Source organism: Miniopterus schreibersii, assembly GCF_964146895.1.
Source record: "Miniopterus schreibersii genome assembly, chromosome: 4".
In the NCBI taxonomy this organism is placed as follows: domain Eukaryota; kingdom Metazoa; phylum Chordata; class Mammalia; order Chiroptera; family Miniopteridae; genus Miniopterus; species Miniopterus schreibersii.
In genome coordinates, this window is record NC_138105.1 from 62973444 (window position 1) to 62999282 (window position 25839).

The 25839-nt window shown below is 48.3% G+C and overlaps 1 protein-coding gene across 3 annotated transcripts in view; it reads right to left on the reverse strand.

Annotated features, from left to right (window-relative positions):
- The window catches only part of MIER2 (MIER family member 2), a 28185-nt gene extending 3852 nt beyond the window's left edge, over nucleotides 1-24333 (reverse strand). The window contains exons 1-10 of one of the 3 annotated variants that reach the window (XM_081136589.1): nucleotides 24232-24333; nucleotides 15963-16053; nucleotides 14260-14399; nucleotides 10291-10416; nucleotides 9525-9648; nucleotides 8934-9025; nucleotides 8434-8503; nucleotides 2736-2887; nucleotides 2204-2285; nucleotides 2028-2122 (exon numbers count right to left, since the gene is read on the reverse strand). In XM_081136589.1, the coding sequence (XP_080992715.1) occupies nucleotides 2028-2122; nucleotides 2204-2285; nucleotides 2736-2887; nucleotides 8434-8503; nucleotides 8934-9025; nucleotides 9525-9648; nucleotides 10291-10416; nucleotides 14260-14399; nucleotides 15963-16053; nucleotides 24232-24240 (981 nt within the window). In that variant the 5' untranslated portion in view covers nucleotides 24241-24333. Of the gene's footprint in view, nucleotides 1-2027; nucleotides 2123-2203; nucleotides 2286-2735; nucleotides 2888-8433; nucleotides 8504-8933; nucleotides 9026-9524; nucleotides 9649-10290; nucleotides 10417-14259; nucleotides 14400-15962; nucleotides 16054-23767; nucleotides 23825-24231 lie in introns of those variants that run through there. The other 2 variants (XM_081136588.1, XM_081136590.1) reach the window with 2 other exon arrangements.
- Nucleotides 24334-25839: the final 1506 nt, after the last annotated feature.

Consider the following 25839-nt stretch of genomic DNA (forward strand, 5'->3'; position numbering starts at 1 on the left):
CTCGCTAAGCTCCCAAGGACTGCAGTGTCCACCTCATCCCCTGCCTAGTAGAGGGGGAATGACGAGCCCTCATGCAGACACCAGGGACAGAGCCCCCCACCCAGAGAGAATAGCATGCAACCTGGCTGTGTCCACTTTTCCCACAAAGCAAGGAGTATCACTAACACCCCAAGGGAAACACCAAGGACAGAGCCCCCACCCAGAGAGGGCAACGTGCAACCTGGCAGAGCCTGCTTTTCGCACAGAACATCACTACCACCCCAAGGGAGAGCTATCTATAAGCACATGAGATGCCATTAAAGGACACACTAGGGCTTCATGAACCCCAGACTCAAATCACATACACAAGCACCCTAGAAAGATAAGGGACAGTCCAACATGGAGCTGGATGCAACCTGGCAAACTTGGGACATCTTCACTTTGGAGGAGCCCCCACAGCAAGGCCAGGGCTGTGTTGCAGCTACAATGTGTGAGAACCCCTGCTAGTCCCCAAGATGAGGGATAGACAACAGAGCTCAGGGAGGCCTGAGAACCAGGGGGCAGGCTGGGAACCAGGGCACACAGGAGCTGTTCCCTTTTCCCAATGACACCCTTCTGCATCACGGGTCTGACTGGGAGTGAGAGCATCACAGCCTCCATGGGGCAAGGGTAGGTACAAACTTAAAATACGTGTGGTAACCATGGAGCAGGCATGTGGAAGATAACACATGAAGTTTTGCTCACAGAAGCAGCCTTGGCTGCAGTGGAAATGCAGGAAACAGTGTATCAGGTCACCAGGAGCTGATCTGCCTACAGCAAGGGTAGGGAAAGTCTGGCCCACAGCCCATGGAAATCATTTGGTTTGGCCCTGTCAAGGCAACCGCAGGCGAGACTCGAAATTCAATAAATCCAATTGAATGTATGACCAAATATAGTAGACTAATTTTTAAGTTGATAATTGTATGGCCCACAAATGATGTTATAAATATCCAAATGGCCCTTGGCAGAAAAAAGGTTCCCCACCCCTGACCTAAAGGATCTAGTGCTGCCTGAAATGACACTAGGCAGGCGCAGCTGAGCATCATTCTGTCCCTACAATGGTCCAGCACAGGTGCCTTGTTGACTCCAACCTCCCAAAAGAGGACAGAGGCCCTGAATGTGAGCTAGTTTCAGCCAGGCCCTGCTTCTCAACAAGCTGTGTTGCCATGAATAGTACGAAGAAGCCAGGGCTGCTTCCCTAGAAGGACAAAAAAAAAACACTAGAAGGGCTGAGGAGGGGAAGCCACATCAAGACAGACAAAGGGAAATTCAGGCTCTGAGACAGAGTCATAGAAGCATATCCAGCCAGATGTCCAGGAAGAGGGACTAGGTCTAGGAAGGACTGGGGGACTCAGATAGGGGAGAAAAGGGGGAGTCAGGTCCAGGGGAGGACAGGGAAACTCAGGTCTAGGGGAGGATACGTGGAATCAGGCCTAGGAAGGACAGGAGAATTCAGGTCCAGGGGAAGAAAAGTGGACTCAGGTCCAGGGGAGGGCAGAGACTTGCGCTCAGCAGACCCTCTGGTCATGAGCATTTGTCACAGGTGGCAGAAGAGACCTATTTCCTTGGTTTGATTGAACTAGGAGACTCTTGTTCCCTGTGGCTAGGGGCTGAGAGTGGGGTCCAGGCTGGGGATTAGTACTGCAGCATAGACTCTGGGCTCTAGGGAGACAGCAAGGCAGTGTCTATGACCACATGAGTGGATGGTGAAGACAGGCATGACTACTAAAATTCACCTTTCGGTAAATTTTTTCCCATATTGGAGTTTTCTTTGGGGGAAGGAAAGTGGCTTGACAGAGACTAGAAAAGTATGACAATAAGCATGCAGGAGAGAGGCGGAAACCAGGGCTTCAGCCCTCAGCTCAGAGGAACCTCAAGAGCCTGGTGAGGGGAGTCGCAACCCAGTGCTCTGGAGTGTAGAGTGCCACCTGCCCAGGCTCCCAAGTCCTTCCAAGCCCCAAGGGGGCTACGGTGCAGCCCAATGGGAGCAGGGTGGGCTGTGTCCTCACCTTGTTGGCCTGGATCAGGTGGAAGTTTTTCCCGTGCACTCGGAAGCCATGCTCAAAGTTCCTACATTCCTCCTCACTCCAAGCACAGAGCCCGTCTGCAACCAGGAGGCAGTGGCATCAGCAGTGCCCAGACCAGGACAGCCAGTGAGGGTGGGGTAAGCAGGCAGGGAGCTCACCTCGGATGACCTTCACGTTAAACCGCAGTCTCCGCAGAGCCTCCTCCACATTGAAACTGCATTTAACCAGCTCATACAGTGCCTGAGGGAGTGAAAATCTCTTCCCACCTGCTCATTAGCAGCAATAGCAGGAGCATTTACCCCACAGGGTGGGAATATGGGGGCATTCACACCACCATCAGGGCAGTTACATGGGGGTGTACACACCACTGGGACAGGAATATTGGGGGGCATTTAATTCACCATCAGAGTGGTGACATGGGGGTGCTCACCCCACCATCGGGGTATGGTTATGGGGAGTGTTTACAACTCCATCAGGGCAGTGATATGGGGGTGTTCACACCATCAAAGTGGATATATTGGGAGCATTTACCCCACTGGGGCAGGGATGTTTGAGGCATTTGTACCACCATGGGGGGGGGGGCTATCAGGAGGTGTTTACCTCACCATCAAGATGGGAACATGCGGGGCATTTACACCACCAATGGAACAGGGATGTGGGGGTGATCACATCACCCAGAATGCTGCCTACCTGCTCACTGTCTTTCACTGTTTCTCCCTCTGGGAGCTGAGACCCGGTCGTCTCATGCCATCTCCGCTTGACTGCCCGGTACAGGAACTCCTCCACCTCCCTCTCAGGGAGGATGTTGGGGTCCCACAACAGTTGGTCTTCATTCTCATAGACTGTTTAGACAGAGTGCCAGGATCAGCTACAGGCACACAGTCCATGCCCACACCTCAAAAAGTGCACACTCTCTCCCCACAAGCATCCACTAGGCTGGCTGTCACAGCATCTCCAAAGAACAGCTGCTAATTTGTGTCTGGTTCTTGTGATCTAGGCCCATCCCTTTCCATACCCCTCCAGGCCAAAAGGTCACCAGACACAGGGTGGTAGGGGTAACAACAAAGAGTGGGAAGCTGTGGGAGGCAAATGGGGTGCTTCCCAGCAGGGAAATCTGAGACAGCCTCCTAGAGGAGGTAGCAACTAGTCTGGGCTGAGGAAAGGGGGACTTCTGAGCATGGCCTTGGGGAGGGAGTTATAGGTAATGGGTTCAGGGAGGGTAAACCCATTTGCACAGTTTGCAAGTCTTGAAAAACTGAGTCCCAAGGAAACAGAATAAAGAGCCTGGACTTGATGGCAGTGAGAACCTGGGTCCCAGTGGTCTTGCTTAAGCCACAACCACTCTAACCACAGCATCATGCATGCCACATACAAGTGTACTCTGCCCAGGGTAGGGAGTCCTGCCCCATGCAGGCAGTGGGTGGTAGCCTCCAGCTGAGGAGGGCTGTGACAGGGAAGAGACAGAAGGGAGATCTCAGGGCCAGGTATGGGAAGACCCCAGTGCCAGAACCTCTTAATTAACCAGGGAAGAGTCACAGGGACCACAAATCAAACAATATAAACGAACAGCCCAGTGCAATGGCCAAAAAGTGAAAAACACACTCAGAAAAATGGCTCCTGTGCCGGAATCTCTCTAGCTGGGAAATTGCCTGAGAATCAACAACTCCTGGGGTGGTGCTGAGAATCACAAGAGCAATGGCATCTCTGGGTGCAAGAGCCCCTGTGGGTTTGGAGCCACCTCCTACCACCTCCATATTGATGCAAGTCCCAGCCTGGACGAGGGAGGTTGGCCTGAGAGGACAAGAGGCCCCTCTCTGGAAAAAAAAAAAAAATAACATCATCCTGTAACCTTAGCCCTCCACCTACCTAGTATGTGAATGTAAGAGGAAAGCTGTGGAACAACAGAAGTAAATCTACAAATGGCTGGAAATTAGAGTTAGCAGATAGGACTTTAAAGAATTACATGGACTTTCCAGGACTGGAAAACACAACTTGTGAATTTATGAAACCAATGAACAGCTCTAACAGCAGCTTGGACATAGCAGAAGACATAATCAGTGAAATCAAAAAGAATTCAATAAAAATTAAAGAGAAGGAATCAAACTGAGTTTGAAAAGAATATAGTTAGGGGGTGAGGAAGACACTCACATATATAATTGAGTCATGGAAGAAATGGACAAAGAATGGGGCAGAAAGAAATCTGGGGACAATGGCCAAAATTCTCCACAACTGATACATGACACCAAACTACAGATCCAAGAATGTCAGGATAAATACAAAGAAAACCACATCTGGGCACATCTGGTCAAAATGCTAGACGACAAAAAGTGTAATCAGCCTGCAGGGAAATGATTAAGGATTCCAACAGAAACAGTAAGACAGATGTCTGACTTTTTCACAGAAATAACAGATGCTAAAGACAATGGAATGAAATGATTCATATGTGAGAAGAAAAAGCTGGCAAATCTAGAAATCTAGACCCATGAAAATACTCTTCAAAAGTGAAATCAAGATTAAGACTTTCCAGCCCAGCCGGCGTGGCTCAGCAGTTGAGCATCGACCTAAGATCCAGGAGATGGAGGTTCGATTCCCAGTCAGGGCACATGCCTGGGTTGTGGGCTCGATCCCCAGCAGGGGGCATGCAGGAGGCAGTTGATCAATGACTCATCACTGATGTTTCTATTTCCCTCTCCCTTCCTCTCTCTGAAATCAATAAAGATATAAAAAAGTAAAAATAAATAAAAAAGATTAAGACTTTCCAGACAAACAAAAGCTGAAAGAATTCATCAACATCATAAGAAATATTAAAGAACAAGTTCGTTAGGCTGAAGGAAATCATTCCAAAATGGAAGGTAGAGGGAGTGAACAGCACCATAGAGGCAGCTGTGAAAATAAACATGAGGAACATCTGCCGTGTAAACCACATACACACTGTGGCGCATGCAGTCCCTGCAGAAGCAGCAGCAGCACAACAGGGACTAGATAAGGGGACTAGAATGCACTTATCTAAAGCAGCGATTTTCAACCTTTTTCATCACATGACACACATAAACTAATTACTAAAATTCTGCAGCACACCGAAAAATATGTTTTTTGCCTATCTGACTAAAACTTATGATCTCAAAGAGGAGGAAAAAGTAGAATAAAACTACTTGACTAATCAAAAAGAAGACAAAAAAATAAAGGAAAAAAGAACAGATGGAACAAGGAGAAAACACAAAGAAGGTGGTGACTTATCCCAACTGTTTTCATAATTACATGAAAAATAGTCCAAAACGTAACTGGACTAAATACTCTCTATTAAAAGGCAAAAGAGCCCTAGCTGGTTTGGCTTGGTGGTTAGAGCGCTGACCCACGGATCCTGGGTTCCATTCCAGCCGAGGGCACATACCTCAACTGCAGGCTCTATCTCCAACCCAGGTTGGGGCACATGCAGAGGCAACCAATCAATGTGTCTCTCTCACATCGATGTTTTCTCTCTTTCTTCTCCTCCCACTCTCTGAAAATCACTAGAAAAATATCCTCGAGTGAGTATTAAAAATAAGTAAGCAAGCCTAATCTGTGACCCCCAACCCTAGTGAAATTGCAGGTTTTCCCCCTCCTTAAGGAAAAAAAAGGGCAAAAGAGTATCAGACTGGATAAAAAAAATTAGATCCAAAAATATGCCATACACTGAAAACACACTTCAAATATAAAAACATAGAAAGCAGCATTTACAAAACAGACTAAATACTGGCCATAAAACAAGGCTCAACTAATTTCAAAGGACTGAAATCACAGAGTATGCTCTCTGGACTTCAACTAGAAACCAGTAACAACAGGATAACTAGGAATTCCCCAATGTTTGGAAATTTAACAGAATGCTTCTAAGTCACCTCTGAGTCAGAGAAGTTATCACAATGCGAACTGGAAAAGAACAAACTCAAATGAAATAAATTAGGAGGAAAGAAATATAGATAAAAGTAAAAATCAATTAAATAGCCATCAGACAACAGAGAAAAATCAACAAGCCAAAAGTTAGCTCCTTGTAAAGGGTAATAAAAATAACAAACCCCTAACAAGACTGATCAACAGGCAATAAAAAGGAGAAAATGCAAAATAGTAATATCAGAACTCGAAAAGGGGACATCACTATAGATCTGACAGACATTAAGAAGATAAGAGGATATTATCTTTTTTACAATAAAGTTAACAACTTATTAATGGGATAAATGTCTCCAAAATGCAACATATCCAAACAAACAAGAACTCTAGGTAGAACTATATTATTAAACATACTGAATTTATAACTAAAAATCTTCTTCCACAAACATAAAAGTAAAGTAAACCCTAGGCCCAGACAGCTTCAATGAGGAATTCTTCCAAACATATAAAGACGAAATAGTAACAATCTCACACAAATTCTCCCTGATGTTAGTAAAAAGCACTTCCCAGCATACTTGGTAACAGCAGCACACCTGACTCCAAGCCTGGCAAGGACAAACACAAAGTAAAATGAAAGGCAGTGTCATAGCAACAAACAAACTTACAAACTTATATGGACATGCAATGATACTTCCAGGCCACAGGACCTGCACCACCCCAGACAATGTGGAAGCAGAAGCCCAGAAACAGTGAACGCACCACCAACAGTTGGTTTTCGATACAGGCACCACTGCAATTCAGTGCAGGAAAAATTACCTTTTCAATATGTGGTGCCAGAGCAACTGAATATTCACACAGGGGAAAAATGGACCCAGATCCCAACCTCCAACCGTAAAACAAAAATCAAATTAAGTCCCATCACAGCCTAAAATGTCACATCACAGCCTTAAGTGTAACAGGGAAAATAAAGGAGACTATCCACCAGACCTGAGGAGACTCCTTCAATAGCACACACAGCAGGCTAAAATACAGACTAATAAGCTGGACTCTGGAAGAAAATGTGCAGTGCACAATGCCCACACAGGACCTGCATCCAGAACACAGGAGGAACCCCACAAATAAGAAAGAGAAAGACAACCCAATTTTAAAATGGGGAAAGGCCTTGGGCAGGCACTTTGCATGAGATATCTGAATGGCCAGTAGACATATTACTCATCAGAGAAATGCAAATGAAAGCCACCATAACACATCACTCAACCCACCCAAAGGGCTAAAAGCAACAAGACAGACAATATCAAGTGTTGATGGGGATGGGAGCACTGGAGCCCCACACACTGCTGCTAGGCCCCCCTACGCAGTGTCCACAGACCTAACTAACATAAGCCACCATATGTCCCCCAGTCATCTCAGGAACGAGTGCATGTGTCCACTAAACAGAACTGAGGACGTTCATAACCAAAGCTGCAGACAACCAAAGTATCAACCAATAGGCGAAGGGTCGACCAAAGTAGTATATCTATATATGGAACATAGCACAACAGCACACAAGATGCACAGGCCACAAACATGGATCTAATCTCACAGTGTAACACATGAGTGAGAGGTCAACTCCCATCCCCACAGGCTTGGGGGACAAAGCAAGGGCAGGAGGACATACTCCATGGCTGAGCTACAGACCAAGGAGGTCAGGGGCTTCAGTCCCACTGAGGGTGTAGCCAAGGTGTGTGCACAGGTAACTTTTTCTGGGGGAGGGTCTCAAGTGTGATCTGATGCAGAGATTCACTTGCAGTGTCCCTTGTGACCCAGCTTAGCTTCACTTTCCTGTCTCCCATCCTTTGCCCAAACTGCCTTCAACAAAGCAAGCACATCCCATCACACCCATGTCTCAGCCTCTGGCCCTGGGAGGCCTCACTCTTTACTGAGGGTCTTTGTCTCCTTTGTCCCACCCCACACCCAATCCTGGCTGATGCATCATCTGGTAAAAGCCTCTAGAGAAAAGATTGCCAGCCCAGTGCCTGCAGAGGCTTTGGGGCAAGAAAACCAAGACTCAACAGGCAAATGACTTCACATCCTGTTTTCACCTGTAAATGGAGGCGACAATTCCTATCTCAAAGAACAGAGGCCTCTACAGACAGACAGATAAACATCAAGTCCAGGTTTGGGAGTATCCTGAAGGACAAAGCAGGACAGTGGGACACTGGTTTCTGGAGGATATTGGGAGAGGAGAGACAGGTAAAGGAGAGGCCTGTGGGCTAAGTGGGGAGGAGCATAAGTGCCCAGAGGACAAATGCAAAACCCTGGGCAGGAGGCAAGTCTCCCTTACTTCCTCTTGCCCATGGAGCGCTCTGCAAACCTGCTGTCCATAGCTGGGGCAGGGTGGGCACCTGGCCAGGCTGAGCCCCTCAGAGTCCCTCTGAGGATTTGGGGAACTAGCTCTGACTGGATGTGTAGCAAGTTCCTTCTTGGCTGGAGTGGGTTTTCATCTCCTTTTTCCTGTCCCCATCATGATCCAGGGTCCACTTACTCTTCTCACCATGGCGGTTCAAGTGCAGGTTGCTGAGGTCAGCTTGGAACTGAGGCCCAACCATGATCTCCTGCAAAGGCAAAGGCTCAGGGAAGTCAGGGCAGATGGGAGGCCCAGCCACTATCCAGAGCCCAGGGCTGTGTTAGTCTGTGCAATCTTCCCACTGATGCCAAGTACTATGGTCTAAGAACGGGAGGCAGAGACCTGGGTGCATGTGGGTATGTGAGCGACTATGTCTTCATCGACTTGTCCATCTGTTCAATATAGCCAGTCATGTGGCCCTAGGACCCAGATATCCTGATGCCCAGCTCAGAGCACCCAGGACAGGACCTTGGGGCCACATCCCTGGGCCAGCCAATGCCATAGCAACAGGGGCTCAAGGTCTCAACACCACAGTAAAGTCCCAGCACAGCCCACTTCTCAGAAGCCATGCATTTCTCTCTGCCCCAGGACTAGGCAGAAGCCCACGTTGAAGATACTGCAGGGTCAGGGTGACATACCTTCTTACATTTGTTGGCAGGAAGAGGGTCCTCCTCGGTGTCAGATGAGGTGGAAGAGCCCAGCTCTTTGTCTGTGCCAGTCAGGAAGCGGGCTTCGGGAAAAGTGGGAGCAGGTGAGGCACATCTGTGGCACTGGGTGGCCCCCCAGGCTAGCGGATCCCGAAAACTTCACTGCTGCAGCCTTCACCCCACTCTCCATCCACCTGACCCCCCACCATACCACTCCTGAGAAAAGGCGTGTCCCAGGCTCTGGCCAGATGACAGGTGCACAACAGGCAAAGGAGTGGGGATTTGCTAACTGCTGGCTGTGAGCCCCCAGCACCTCATGCTGCTGGGACACTTCCCCTACATCTGATGGGCTTTTAGCTACAGGAACCAACACATTCCTTCCTGCTGTAAACCAAAGCCAATCAGTCTCAGCTCACCAGCCAGGGAGATGGAAACCCAAAAGGGACTCAGAGAACAGGGCACCCCAGAAGCACCAGACATCTGTCTCTGAGTTCTCTGCCCCCAGTAGCCTAGGACCCTCAGTCTGCATCACTAGAGCCTTGCTCGACCCAGCCCAAGCAGAGGAGCAGGCAGGACACCTACGTCCACTCTGGCTAGGGAAAAGGTCAGAGGCCTCGTGGGAGGTCACAGATGGGGTGAGGTCATCAGCCGAGGACTGTGTCTCTTCCTCTTCTTCCCCTGAAAGCAAATCCTTCGCTATTTGTTCCTTTTAACAAAAAGTAAAGAACATTTTTGCAGTTTGTTTTAACAATCTTAAGATAGCACTAATAATAACAGTGACACTAACTTAATGGACCTCCCTCTGGGAACGGTGAAGGCTCATGTGGGGGCTGTTCTTCCCACTTTGCGGATGAGACCAGGAGACCAGGCAGGGCAGCCAGGGTGCCAGCATGGATGCATGTGGTCCCTGAGCCCACACCCCCTGCAGTCTGGAAAGGGACATCACCTATGCCTGGCCTGGTATGGTTAAAGCCCCCAGCCACTGCTCTCTCTCCTTGTGCATTTGGTTTTCAACTTTGGTAATAAAGCCCTCCTCCTGGCACTACCCCTGACCTGGTCAGGACCTGGAGTCAGGACCTCACTCATTCTCCTTCTTCCCAGCTGCGTCTCTCCAGCCCAGTCTCCACTCTGCTCCTCCTTCGGTCAGTGGTCAGGGTCTTCCATCTCAGCCCCCTCTCTATGGCCACTCTAACCCTGGGCGCACCAGCTAGGGCTCTAGGGAGCAGGAGAGTCGCTCTAAGGAGTGGTCCAGGGCTCACACTTACTGAGAGCTCTTCTGCTTTTCCAAGGCCTTCATGCCTGCCCTCCCTAAATCCTCCCATGAGTTCCAGGGAGAGAACCCACTCACCTTGTCCAGGGTCATGTCTGGGAGGTTGGCTGTGGCATCGCTGCCCTCACTCTCCCGCTCTGAGATGGGGTCTGATGTCTCATAGCCATAGAGGGCAAGCAGCTCATCAAGGGGCATGTCACTGCTCTGAGGAGGGATAGGACTCTGTCATGAGGGGTTACTCTAGAGGTTCTGCTCCCCTTCCTCCTGTCTGAGCCCCATCAGCCACCACAACCAGGGCCAGTTTGTTACATTCACAGCAACTCACCCCAGGCCCAGTCCTTCACCCAATGACACTCTTACAACCCCCAGGAGAGCACAGATGAGACACCAGAGCCCAGAGAGGTCAGGTGTGTGCCCAAGGTCACCAGTCTTAAAGAGTGGAGCCACAGCCTGGCCGGGCGTGGCTCAGCGGTTGAGCATCGACCTAGGATCCAGGCGATCGGGGTTCGATTCCCGGTCAGGGCACATGCCCAATTGCGGGCTGCAGCTGATCAATGACTCTCTCATCATTGACGTTTCTATCTCTCTCTCTCTCTCCCCGTCTCCTCTCTCTGAAATCAATAAAGACATATTAAAAAAAAAAAAAAAAAACCACACACACAAAAAAAGAGTAGAGCCACAGAAAAGTGTTCCTGCTCAAACCGGTTCAGGCTTGATTCCAGGAAAATGAGGATGGCACGCTATCTGGAAATCTATCAGAACTCATGACATCAATAAATCAGGAGGGCAAAGACATATGACTGTCTGTATAAATGTGGAAAATGCATCTGGTAAAACCCAATGTCCACCTGATTTTACAAAGCTCTCAGTACACTAAGTAAAGAGATAGATACCCCATCAGTGTAATGGAGGTGCTGTCAGCCCTCCCTGGGCAACAATGCATGGCCAGAACAATCCTATCACACTAAGAACAGGAAGGCAGGATGGGAACACCAGAGCTACTCACACTATTTTGATACTTTGAGCCATCCAATATGATAAGAAACGGAAATAAGACATTTAATTACTGGGAAGAAAAAGACAAAAACTATCACTACCTTCCTCTCCAGTACTGCTTTCAAATCAGTTTCTCATCCTCCTGTAAACCTCCACTCTTTCTGACCATACTCCACCATGAACCCAGAGGTCGCTGTCAGCCTCCAACCTCCTGAGCATTCCTTCTCATTCTTTCAGGAGTCAGCATGTGCCACCTCTTCCCTTGACTCCTGCCCTGACCTCATGCTGGGACTTCCACTGCTCTGAAAGACCACTGCTCTTCCCAGCCTTCCTCTCAGGGGGCATTCCTCCCCCTCCACCCCGCAAATCAAGTTCTTATAGGACGCAGAATGGAAAATATTCATTATGCCCATCACAGTTTCTAATTATGTGTTTGTTGGAGGGGTTCATACAGTGTCCCAAAGATGCCCAGGTTCCCTGAGACCTTCACAACACTGATGCCATTACTTCCATCTCCCACTATGCTGGCACTTGTGCTGATGGAGCACTCAACAGTCTGTGGACAGCGTCCTGTGGTGGACGTAGGAGTAGAAAGTGAGTGAGTTGCCAATACGTGTTCCTTACCACCACTCACTTGGTTTTAAAAAGATGCTAGTTTCAATTAAGAAGATCCCATATTGTCCTGGCTGGTGTGCTCAGTGATTAGAGCATTAGCCCAAGCACTGAAGGGTCACAGTTTTTTTGTTTTGGTTTTTTTAGGGTTACGGGTTTGATTCCAAGTCAAGGGCACATACCTGGGTTGCAAGTTCGATCTCTAGCCCTGGCTGGGGTGCATGCAGGAGGCAACCAATCAATGTGCCTTTCTCACATCGATGTTTCTCTCCCGCCCCCCACCAGCTCCCTGCACTCTCTCTAAAAAAAAAAATCAATGGACAAAATATCCTCAGATGAGGTCTAACAACAACAACAAAATGGCTGGCAGACAACCAGTCTGTCAGCCAGTACCAGGCAGACATCATCTCCCACTAAGTGGAAGGCTGCTTCCAAAGAAATGACTGACTGTGGTCGCTGTGAGAGGAAAACGAGCTTTTAAGCAAAAAATTCTGGGCCGGCCGGGCGTGGCTCAGCAGTGAGTGTCGACCTAGGATCCAGGTGATCGGGGTTCGATTCCCGGTCAGGGCACATGCCTGGGTTGTGGGCTCGAACCCCAGTAGGGGGAGTGCAGGAGGCAGCCGATCAATGACTCTCTCATCATTGATGTTTCTATCTCTCTCCCCCTCTCCTTTCCTCTCTCTGAAATCAATAAAGATATATTTTTTAAAAAAACAAGCAAAAAATTCTACTTTTGGAAAACGTGTATCTGACAATGTGAACCTGACAGATTCCCACAGCCTCTGGTAATAGGTAATATGAAATGGAAGGGTTTCTACTTTTACCTTAGTCAGTTCTTAAGAAAATCTAGATCTAGGTATTTAGCTAATAAATAGCTGATTTAGGTGTGAGACTTTTGAGAAGTTTTAAATTCATGTTGAACTTTTTAAAATTGCTTTTTCTTTTTTTAAAGAGAAGACATTTGTTTTGGTTATAAGACCAAATTGGCACCAAGTGATCCAAGACATCAAGCTAAACACCTGATGGTTAGGTTTAAAAAAATTCCCAATACTTAAAGATGTCTCATAAGGTCAGTGTTAATACTGTCTGTTATGGACTAAATGTTTGTGTCCCCTCACCTCAAATTCATATGTTGAGTCCCTAATCCCCAATCTGACTTTGGAGATGGGCCTTTATGGGAATATTTAAAGTTAAATGGGGGCATGAGGGTGGGACCTGACCTGACAGGGGAACTCTCTTCCTTCCATGTGAGGACCTGGTAAGAATGCAGCATCTGCATACCAGAAAGGGACCTCCTGTACAAACAGTCCTTACAGCACAAACAGTTCTATAAGACATTGATCTGGAACTTCTGGCCTCCAGAACTATGAGAAAATAAATGTCTGGTGTTTAAGCCCCCCAGTCTATGGTATAAACAAATGTATGTTTTTAGATTTTTATATTGTGAACTATCGACATGTGGAAGATCTACATGTCAGAAAGCCAGGGTTTTGCAAACATGTCACCAATGCACAGGTGACAAGATTGCACCTGGGTTAAGATCCATACCAAGTTCAAGACCATTGGATTATAACATAACCAAGTACTGGAAGCTCCCTAGGTGTGGCTACAAAATGCACTTTGCAATCATCCTTTACAAAATGACTAGCTGCTGAATGTTGGTACAGCATCAAAAAATAACCACAACTATCTGAAAAAGCTGTTAGGCCCTAGCTGGTTTGGCTCAATGGTTAGAGCATTGGCCTGCAGACTAAAGGGTCCCAGGTTCAATTCCTGCCAAGGGTACATACCTCTGTTGCAGGCTCAACCCCTTCAGGGCAAGTGCAGGAGGCAACCAATCAATGTGTCTCTCTCACATTGATGTTTCTCTCTCTCTTCCCCCCTTCCACTCTCTCTGAAAAGCAATGGAAAAAATATATCCTCAGGTGAGGATTAAAAAAAAAAAAGGTTGTTAAATTCTCCACCTTTTTTTTCAGGAACATCTGCATGAGGTCAGATTCACACTTCGACTAGAAGAACACATCACAACAGACACATCTGCCAGGACAGCAGCTGGATTCTCTTACATGTTTCTGTATTCAGAGATTTATAAAAATGTAAATCCACTCTTCCTTAATTTTATTTTTGTTTTAGAAAACAAGTTATTTTTTATTTTCATAAAAGTCTGTTATTTCTATTAACAATGGGCTTAACTGCATCAACAAAGCTGCTTGAGATCCTCAATAACTTTTAAGAAGATGGAGTTCTGAGGCCAAAAAGTTTGAGAATGGTAGGTTTAGTGTCCAGCCACCCCATCGCTCTACAGCCCTAGATTGAAGGCAAGACCAGGCTGGCCTATTCCCTGTGACCTCAGTACAGGGCCTAGAGCTTTGCAAACAGATGTGTAAGCCCAGCAGGGCTCCACCCACATGGGGTGGAGGCTTCAGCTCAGTCAAGTACCTGGGAGATAAAGTCCTTGTCCAGCTCCTCCTCAGGCTGCTCTGGGTGTCTTGCAGCTCCTTCGCACTCCTCCCGGATGCCGTAGTTCTGTGACAGGATCTCTGCGAGGTTGAACTGGTCTGCAGAGCCCATGGACACACCTATAGAGGGGACACCACCTGCGTGAGCTCCTCACCCGACCCATCTCCATCATCGCACTGAAACTGAAGATGCCTGAGGTAGAGAAAGCAATAGTGGCCCAACTGCCACCATGGACAAAGCCCACAGCGTGTGGCCAATGTGTATGTGTGTAGGTGCATACATGAAAGGCCGTGTATGTGCATGTGTGTGTGTGTGCAGCTGTGTGAGGCTGTACACATGTGTGTATGCACACGCATATGTGTGTGGCCACGTATGCCTGCATGTGTGCATGCGTGCATGTGTTGTGGCCATGTGCACACAAGACTGTGTGCATATGTATATATGCATGTGTGTGCGTGCAGCTGTGTAGGTTTGTATAATGTACGTATGTGCGTACGTATATGCATGCGCACAGCTGTGTGTGTGCCTGCCTACATGACATGTGTTCACCTGAATTAGTGTGTGGCTGCGTGCATAAGTATGTTTGAGGCCATGTGTGTGCATGTATATGTGTGTACACTATGAGGCTGTGGGGGTGGGGGGCTGTGTGGCTTTGTGTCTATACACACAGGTGGTCAGCAATGTCAGTCTACCATGTGCGAACTCCCAACAGAAGGACTCCTGACAGAAGAGCACACCTGGCTAAAATGCACACAAATTCTGGGCATTTTAGGAATGTGTTTTCCTGGGGGACTGTTTGGTCTCCCTGACCACAGATGCTTGCAAGGTCTGGGGAGACAACAAGTGGACAAGGAAGAGATGAGCCCCAGGTGAGTCAGCATGAACAGAGCACAGGGACCCAATATGGCTGGCTCCACACCTGGTTCCTGGTGCCTGCATGGCTTGGGGAAGACCTTCAGCTCTAGAAACACAAGCGTGATGCTGTACACCCAACCCCATGAGTCACTGCAGGCACAGTGCAGGGAGAATACCAATGAACAGCACGCAGTAGGCCCAAGAAATGCCAGTCCCTTCTCCCTTGGCCAGGCCACAGCAGCGTCCCATACATGGCCCAATAGGTGGTAGATGTTATCAGATTTTTAGTTTCCCCAAAAGAGCCAGGATGTGTCCACTGCTCTCTCTCCATGATTGGTGTTCAGTAAGTTGAATTTTACAAACAAACAAAAAAATTAACTAGGTCTCAATCGACCCAAGCCAGGGAGCCGTGAAGGCCAAGGCTGGTCCTCCACATGGGTCCAAAGCACACAGCAGCAGTAGGAGGAGTGCAGGGGCCAGGCGGGAATGGGCAAGCAGCCAGCTCAGGAAAGGAGCAGGGCACCCAGCGATGGTGCCCACCCAGCACCCATTCCCCCTCCCTCAGCCCCCACTTTTCCTTCAGCCGTGACACAGGCACCAGCAGGACACCCCTCCCCCCATGAGGCACTCCGGTCCTCCCCTGGGTGGTCCGGCCCCAATAAAGAATGGGAAACAGAGTCCTGGCCACTCTGTCTATTCCTGTGTCCCTGGACTTTGGGGGCCAGCACACCATCTCTGTCTCATCAGACTGAGCAAGGTTCTGTCTCTTACAACTGCAGTGGCCCTGATGGCCCTGGGCAGGAGGAAGGCAGGGGCAAAGGAGGCACCTGCTGTTGTTGGTAATCCGGGCTCCCTGGTGCACAGGGTGTGAGTAAGGCAGGAGACCACTTGAGGGCTCTGCCTCTCCAGCGAGGAGGCCTGCAAATGAAGAGAGGCAGGGTTAGTTCAGCCAGCCTAGAACCCACCAAAAACAAGCACATGATAGAGCCTGGCTCGCTGGCTGGCCTCAGGAAGTGGCCTCATCTGGACTCCAGGGGATAATGCATGAGAGCTGCCTCCAAGGGCTGAGGAGAGAGCACCGAGAATGGGACCAGGAGTGCAGCTGCTAGAAGTTACTCCCCTGCTCCTAAGTCAAACACACAGAGGATGCACCAAAGCAGGCTTAATTACACAGCAGCTCCAGAACCTTGGAACCTCAAAGTCCTCATCTCCAAGTGGGAAAACACCACCCATGGGGACTGTGAGGGGCCTGACATAGCCAGTAGCTAACAGTGGTTATCACCCATCCAGGACACAGGGACCAGGAAACCCAGGCCGACACACAGCCCTACTGCACACCCAACAGGCATTCACTAACAGCCGTGCCTGACACAATGGCCCATTTCGCATGGGTCCCAGCCTTCAAAGGGCAAAATAGCCACTTTGGGGAAATCTGGCAATTCCTCCAAAAGTAAACAGAGTTATCAAATGACCTAGCATTTAATTCCACTCCTAGGTACATACCCAAGAGAACTGAAAAGATATATCCATACTAAACATGCATGTTCATACAATAACATGATTCACAACAGCCAAAAGGTAAAGCAACTCAAAAGTCCTACAGCAAATGAATGGATAAACAAGATGCTGTCTATACGCACAATGGAACATTACTTAGCCATGAAAAGAAGTGAAACACTGACACATGGATAAACCTTGAAAACATGATGCTCAATCAGAGAAGTCAGATCCAAAAGGCCACCAAGTGTAAGATTCCATTTATGTGAAATGTCCAGAAGAGGTAAATCCACAGAGACAAAAAGTAGATTCATGGTTGCTAGGGGCTGGGGAGGGGGTAGGATGACTACTGATGGGGTTGAGGCTTCCTTTTGAGGTGATAAAAATGTCCTGGAACTAGATAGAGGTGACAGCTTCAAAACTTTGTGAACATATTATAAACCCACTGAATTAAACACTTTAAATGGGTATATTTTGTGGTATTAAAAAAAAAATTTAAAAAGGTCAACAAACTAGGAATAGGATGGAACTTACTCATAAAGAACCCCCTGATGAAATCCAGTAACACCCCTTAGTGGTAAGAAGCTGGATGCCCCCAACCCTAGGCACACAACAGGATGCCCACCTTTACCACATCTGTTCAAAGTAGCACTAGAGGTTCTAGTCAGGGCAAGAAAATGGAATAAAAGGAATCTAAAATGGAAAGGGAGAAGTGAAGCTATTTCTTTTTGCAGATAAAACAGTCTTGCACAGAAAATACTAAAGAATCCACTAAAAACATATCTGAACTAATAAATGAGTTCAGCAAGGTAGATTACAAGATCAACATATAAAAATCAATTTTATTCCCATATATTAGCGATTAACAACCCAAAAAGGAAATTTAAAAAACAATTTCATTTATAATAGCACCTACAAGAATGAAATATTTAAGAATAAATTTAGCAAAAGAAATTCAAAACTTATGCTCTAAGAAGTGCAAAATGTATTGAAAGAAATTAAAAATCTAAATAAGTAGAAAGACATCCTATATTCATGGCTCAGAAGACTTAATGCTGTTAAGATGTCAATACTCCCCAGCTGATCTACGGATCCAATGCAGTGCCCATCAGAATCTCAGCTGGCTTCTATGCAGATACTGACAAACAGATTTCAAAAATAATATGCAAACTCAAGGGGCGCAGAATAGCCAAAACAAACTTGAAAGAGATCACTTCCTAATTTCAAAATTACTACAAAGCTACAGTAATCAAAACAGTGTGGCATAAGGCTGGGCATTTAATCAAAGGAATTGAAATGAGAACCCAAAAATAAACCCACACATTTAAAATCAACTGCATTTTGACAAAGGTGACAAAACAATTCAATGGGGAATGAACAGTCTTTTCAACAACAATGCTAGGAAAACTGGATATCCACATACAAAAGAACAGAATTGAACACCTATCTTACACCATATATAAAAATTAACTCAAAATAGGTCAAAGACCTTAATATGAGAGCTAAGGCTATAAAACTCTTAGAAGGAAACATGGGAATAAATCTTTGTTATGCTGTACTAGTCAAGAGTTTCTGAGATAAGACACCAAAAGCACAAGCAACAAAAGAAAAAATAGATAAACTGAACTTCATCAAAATAAAAGACTTTTGTACTTCAAAGGACATTATCAAGAAAGTGAAAAGACAACTCACAGAATGGGAAAAGACATTTGCAAATCATATAGCTGAAAAAAGACTTGCATCTAGATAGAATATATAAAGAATTCTTACAACGCATTAATAACAAGAGAACCTAATTTTAAAATGGGTAAAGGGTCTGAACAGACATTTCTCCAGAGGTGCACAAACAGTGATCCAATAAGCATGTGGGGGAAAAAGGTCAACATCAGGGGAAATCAAATAAAAAACAAAGTAAGATAGCACTTCATAACTACAGAATGAGTATGACCAAAAAGACATCATAAATGTCAGGAAGTACAAGGACCACCCAGCAGGGAATGTAAAATGGAGCGGCCACTTTGGGAAATAGCAGTTTCTCCAAAAGTTAGCAGTGTTAACCAGAAATTTCACTCCTAGGCATACACCGAAGGTGTTCAGAATATGCCACCTCAAAATACACCACTCTGGCATACGGATTATGTCAAGCTGAAGGCAACTGAGAAAACCAAACACAGGATGAGCTCTGCCCCATATTGATCCGCCTGAAAGCAGAGCATAAACTCCTGTGAGGGAGCCCCTCAAAACCAGAAAGAGAGCCCTCTTATCACTAGAGACAAAATGGCACCGAGAGAGTGCACGCACAGACCTTACTAACCCACCTGACCTTCCACTAGTTCCCATTTACCTTGCCACAACATGATGCCCTTAGAAACTCAGTCCTTTTTCTTTGTCATCACTCCTCTAAAATTTATTGTTCTTTTGTTCAGATGCTACTGAAGACCAAATCCTCACCACCCCATTTACTCATCACCTAGTTCTCCAGTGTGATGGTCACTACCTGTTTCACTCTTGTTAGTGAGCCTGCCTTTCATGAGCCTGAATCACAGGGGCGCTGTGAAGAACCTAGGAGAGTAAAGGAACAAAGTTAGGCTCCTCCTCCCCTGTGATATCCAAGAGAAAAGAAAACTGATTTGCCCTGATGTTCACTTTTTTTTCTACACTTGAAACTTCCATATAAACTTTCATAGCACTATTCTTCACAACAGCCAAAGGTGGAAAAAACCCTAATGTCCATCAGCTGATGAACAGAAAAACCAAACAAAACAATAAAATATTACTCGGCCATGAAAAGGAATGAGGCACTGACACTTGCTACAACGTGGATGGACCTTGAACACATGGTCAGTGAGAGAAACCAGGCACAAAAGGCCACAAAATATGTGATTACATTTATGCGAAATGTCCAGAACAGGCAATCATCCACAGAGACAGGGAATGGGTTCATTGGTGCCAGGGACTGGGGGAAGAGGAGGGAGAGTGATGACCAAGGAGTACAAGGTTTCTTTTGGGATAATGAAAATGTTCTAAAATCAACTAATGATAGTTGCACACCTCTACGAATATACTAAAAACCATTGGATTGTACACATTAAAACAAGTGAATCATACATCAGTAAAACAGTTTGCAAAAAGAAAAGAAAGAAAAAGATCAGAATATTTACTAAAAATAAAGTTTAAAAATTTAGAAAAAAAAGTTTAGCAAGAATTTCCATGCTGATTTCCTCACTGGGTCCTCAAGAAAACCTTAAGAGGTTCTGTAATCATTCTCTTCTTCGTAAGAGAAAGGAAATCAAAGCTCAGAGAAGTCAAGTCACTTACCCAAGCTCACAGCAAGTGGTACAACTAGAAACTCACACTCAGACTCTGTGACTCAAAAACCCTTTACAGATCCGCAGGTGCAGGGCATCTCACCTGGTGCTCTGGGTCAAGCCTGTGGCCTAGCAAAGGCAGTCTCACCTCCTTCCAGAAAAGTGCAAGTTGCCATCAGCCCACAGGCCACTCAGTAGGGCCACATTCAGTGCACAGCCATGGTGCCAGCACACTAAGCGTCCTCTAAAACCACCTTGGACCTCCCCAGGACCCTCCTGACTGCTCAGGTACACCAGCCTCTTTGGGCTCCTTCCCACCTCGGCCAGGGTTGGCTTTGTGTCCTGTCACCAAGAGCCCTGACTGAGGGGGAAAACCAGAAGAGGCCAGAGTGCAGATGGCTCTTTTCCCAAAGACAAGAGAGAACAGCTCTGCTCCAGTGCTGCCTCCACACAAAGCACAGCCCCCAGGCAGGGTCTGAGGAGTACCTGGCCCATATCTGACTTGCCATCTGACACGGGAGCTCAGGCAGAGGAGCAGAGAGAGCAGCTGGGGTAACAGAAAGAGCAGCAACAAAGGAGCAGCATCTCCCAGGAGGCTCTGAGCAGCCTGTTCCTATGGGGCCTCGCTGGCCTCAGATCCCCAAGTTTGTTCCTAAGTGACTCCAAGTTACTCAAAACTTACCGAGGAATACAGACTTCATGGAGTTCTTCCCTCTCCCTACCCTGACTTTCAGTACAAGCCCACCCTCAATAGTGGGATTCCTACGGGCCGCACTTCCCTGGTTCACAAAGGTCACAGAAGAAGAGGATGGGAAGCTGGCTAAGCGCATTCTGGGTAAGAACAGTGAGGGGAGGAAGAGAAGGAAGACAGCATTCCAGAGACTTAGTGTCAAACAAGAGGGGACCGCATAACCTGGTGTCCAGGCCAGGTCTTTTACGCATGGAGGAGGTACACGCTCATCAGCAGGAAGACCGCCCTGTCCGGAGGGGGATGGCCTTGCCTCCTCAGGCACAGAACAGCCCTTCTTCCAGGGCTGCGTCTAATTGCTACTTACCACCCCCTCCAGGTTTAACCCCCCAGTGATAATGTGGCAGATCCAATTCTCCAAGATGGTGCACCCCACACACTTTTCTCTATGTGACGCTGATATGCCTGCCTCCTTTCAAGAGGTTGGATTCTGTGCCCCCTCCCTGTCCACAGGCTGGGCCTGTGACTCTGGTGGGAGGGATTCTATGTGACTTCCTAGGCTAGGTCATAAAATGCAACTGATTCCACCTGGTATCTTCTGAGACAGTCACTGTTGGAACACAGCTGCCATGCTGTGAGGAAGCCCAAGCCACACAGACAGGCCACATGTGGGTGGCCTGCACCAGCAGCCACATCTGAACAAGGAAGCTTTCCTCCAGCCCCAGCCACCACCCAACTGCAACCACATGACTAAGTGAAAACTGCCTAGCTGAGCCCAGTCAACCCTCAGAATGATTAAAGATAATAATAAAATGATCATTGTTTCGAAAAACTGAGTTTCCAGGTGACTCATTTCACAGCAATAGTTAAATGGAACACCCACACCAGCGGAGGTGGTCAGTTCCACTGGGCAGCACTGCATTGCTCTATTAGACCAGTGCTTACTGAGAGCTTCCTCTGGGCCAGGCGAGGCAGTAGGTGCTGGGTGCATGGCAGTCAACCCAGAAACAGGTTCTGCACCCATCTCCACCCACATGAGTTACCAGTCTAGTTGGTGACACAGATAACAAACAAGTGGATGTGCACAGTACTGAATGAGAAAACAGGGTGGAGAGCCTGCACAACTGGGGTTAGGAAAAGCCTCCGAGGGGATCTCTAGGCAGGGGCTGTAGAGCACTGGAACAGCATCATGGCAGCAGAGTCCCTCCAGGGTGCAGAGCATACAAGAAAAAAGAAGGAGCCCAAGGGGCTGGCATGCACACCACCAGACAGGGAACACAGAGGCGATGCACTGCATCCAAAGGACAACAAAAGTCATAGGGGGTTTTCAGCACAAGACCATGTACTTAGGTATCTGCGAGGAAAACAATACAGAGCACCCCATCTAGTTTCAAGAACCTCCTACCCTCTCACAGTGCTGATGGCTACTTTGGTGATGACAAAAAGCAGGCAGTTAATCCTGATCAAGTGCTTACTGCTAGGTAACAAATCACCATTTTCATCAGTTAGACAGCTGGTTATCAGTGATTTTATGAGGTTGAGCTTTGTGCAAGGCCCTGAGCCCAGATCTCAAGCAACCTCTTGCTCTTATCTCTTCCCATTTCAGAGATGAGGAAACTGTGGCTCTGAGACATTCAGTAACCTGCCCAAGGTCACACAGAATAAGAGGCTCCAGAGCCACAAGACATCTCCTGGGCAGAGACTGGCCATGGCTCATCATGTCTGACATTTGCACACTTGTTCCTTTACTGACCAGCAGCCTCCAAAGCCCTTTAGTACAGTCACTGTTGGGTTTCTACTCACAGCCAGACCCTCAGGGCCTCCCACAGAACCAGGCACACAGGAGACCTCACACATAGGCTTTCTCCAAGGAAACGAACTCAAATTCACCCAAAAGGGCACCACTCCAAACTGTCAACAGGGGTATTAGGAACATCCAGGGGAGCTGGCTACTATGAGGGTTCCAGGGCCTCAGCATTGAGTAAGGCAAAGTCAACAGTCAAACCTAACAGCAATCAAGGGAGGCTGGCTGGGGAATCTGGCCCTTCCATCCATGAAGCTACCTTTCAGGCCAAGAGTGCTGCCCAAAAGACACATAGTGCCCAGGAAGAAAGCCACCCATGCCCCGAGCCAAGAGCACATGGACATGGATGGAGACAGACACACACACACAACCACCTTGCCTCTGTTCAACCACTGGGAGACCTGGCTTCTGCCTCCAACCTGTAAGGCCAGCCACTGCACCCATGAAGCTTCATTTTTCCTAAGCGCCCCATAAGAAAGGAGGATTAACTCTCTAAGAACCCTTTGGATCCAGGCACCCAGAACAAGGCTGGAACTGGCTGTTGAGGTCTAGCCTTGCACCCAAATGCCCACATCCTCTTTGGCACAAATGCAGAACCTGTTGCTGCCCCTGAGAAAGTCACTGCAGGGAAGAATGGCCAGTCCTGCACTCCACAACACCTACCCATCGTCTGCTAAGACAAACACTCAACATGGTCCATGACCAGGCATCTGCTGCACCTCACTGGGTGAGTACCTTCTGCCCTGGTGGCCTCAGTGGCACCACTTATCCATTTGATGAGGACTACTTGCAGACTCTTTGGACCTGTTCGGCAGCAGCCTTAACTTCTGCGTCCCCAGAATGAATCATCATGCACTAAGAATCACATTTACTGAGCCCCTAGCAGGGGCATTACCTCATTTCATCCTCACTAGAGCCCTAGAAGGTGCGCGCAGGTCCGCACTGTCTTACCCATATTTCAGTCAAGAACCCCAAAAGTGAAAGTTTTTTTGTCCCTGGTTTGACGTGACGAAAAGTTATTAGGTATCTTTCTTTATCCCAGACGGTCCTAGGTGAGTTTGCTCAGGCACCACCGTTCCAAACACCACAGATAGATCCTCAAATCAGAAAAACTCTAAATTCCAAAATATATCAGGCCTCAAGGATTTGGGGTACGGGGTCTTGGGCCTGCTTTACGCACAGGGAGGACAGGCTCCTAGAAGTAACTTCGAGTCCCCGGTAACGGCTGGTCTGTCTCTGCCTGCCCTGAGGAACCCACAACGCACCCCACCTCCCGTGCGGAGTTCTAATCCAGCCCGGCATGTGGCGGGAGGGAGAATCCACGGTGCCCCGCACCTGAGGGCTCGAGAGCGGGATGCTGCGCTGGGTCCCAGGCAGGGTCTGGGCGGGGTGAGCGCGGCGCCGCGACCGCTCGACCAGAGAGCGCTCGGCAAAGTTGGTCAAGGCTGGGGAGGGGCAGCACGCGCAACGCCCGGCCAGAGGCGGGCGGGGAAACCCCAGCGCTCCCCCCGACCCCCCCACTCCGCAGCCCCCACCGGCGCCACTGCCCCCGCACATGCGCACTGCAGCCCGCGATGTGGCAGCCGGGGAAGGGGGGGCCAGGGCCGGGGGCGGCTGCCGAAGGAGCCCCGCGCCCCTCGGGTCCCAACGGACGTGGCGCCGCGGGTGAGGCCTCGCATCCTCGGAGCCGGGGTAAGGGGGGCTCTCCGTGCCCGGGACCCGACGTGGCCGAGGCCCGGCGGCGGGGAGGTGGGGGGTGCGGGGGTGGGGGGGCCGGCTCCCCCAGCCCGCTCACTCACCTCCGCCATGGCCGTATGTGCGCGGGAGGCGGTGGCCGCACCGGGATCCCCGGATACGGAGCCGCGGACTCATTGGCTGCGGAGCCTGGGAAGGCGGGGCCTGATGGGGGTGGGGCCTTGGAGGGCGGGGCGCGGGTGGGGCGTAGTAGGTGCGCGGACCGGGATGCGCGGTGTGAGGGCGGGGGCGGGGCGGGCTGGGTAAGCACAGGTCTAGGGGTCTTTGCTTTGGCCTAGGACCTAGGGGAATGCTATTAATAAAAATATTGATTCTTGATAACCACACCTGTGTGGGCGCTTTGGTCCTATTTTTTCTTTCCAATAGCTTCACTAAATACTATTAGTACCCTGGTGTTACAGGTGAGGAAACTGAGGTGAGGCCTAGCATGATGGGCCACCCAATGCGTAAGTGGTAGAGCCAGAACTGAAGTCGGCAGCGTGGTTCTAGAACTTTCTTCAGTTTTTCACCAGTGATAATCCATCCAAGTGTGCCAAAGAACCGATTGGGGAGCTTACAAGATGCCTTAGGACGAGCTTTGCTGGATACTGCAAGGCTATCTCCTGGAGCCAGAGCTGGAGTGCTGACTGGGAGGCTGGAGAGGTAGATTGAAGCACACGGCCCTTTGACTTGGAATTCACTAAATATCTATGGACCACTTGCACTTCTGAACCTGTGGTAGGTGCTGGGGGAGAGTTTGAACAGGACAGTCCTGGGTTCGATATATTTTTTTTAATGTTTTATTGATTTCAGAGAGAGGAAGGGAAAGGGAAAGAGAAAAACATCAATGATGAGAGAGAGTCGTTGATTGGCTGGCAACCAGGCATGTGCCTTGACCAGAATTGAACCTTGATCTCCTGGTTCATGAGTCGACACTCAACCACTGAGCCATGCTGGCCTAGTGCTACATTTTAAATTTTGGACTTGTAAGTGTTGTGAGCATCAGAGATAAGGTTTATAGAGAGCAGGAGAGGAAGCTGGGAGGACGGAGGCAGTGGGCAGGCAGAGATGTCCAGCAGGACTCAAGTGATGGCCGGGAGTAGAGAAGTGGAGAGAGCTGGGAAGGTACAAAATCCCTGAAGTGAAGGTGAAAAGGGTATGAAGGTTGGCTCCCAGATTTCTGACTTGCACAAATGAGTGGATGGTAGTTCCTACTGAGGACAGAAAGAATGGAATTGGGCAGATGAGGGACTCAAGAGCCCCATTCCTTTCCCAGCTGTTAGCCAGCAGAATACTGCTGGGGTCATAGTGACAAGGTGCTCCTCTTAGACAAGCAGAGGGAGAAGAAGTCACAGTGGGGGCTGGTTTTATTATGGAGGTCACTCTGAGTCTGAGGTGCTTGTGGACACCCCAGGACATAGTTGGATAAGCAATTCTGGACATAGATCGAGGGGGGAAATTGTGAAGTTGTGGGACGCTGATGTGTAACTCAAGACATCAGGGAAAAGTGATTTTGGAAATAAAGGACTGTACAAATCACAGGTGGATATGAACATAAATATTATTATTTTCCTCCTATCATCCTTCTGGCCTTCTAGCTTGCCCTCTCCTTCCTCAAGGCCAAAATTCTCAGAGCCAGCCACACACATATAATTAGGATGCACTTGGGTGTT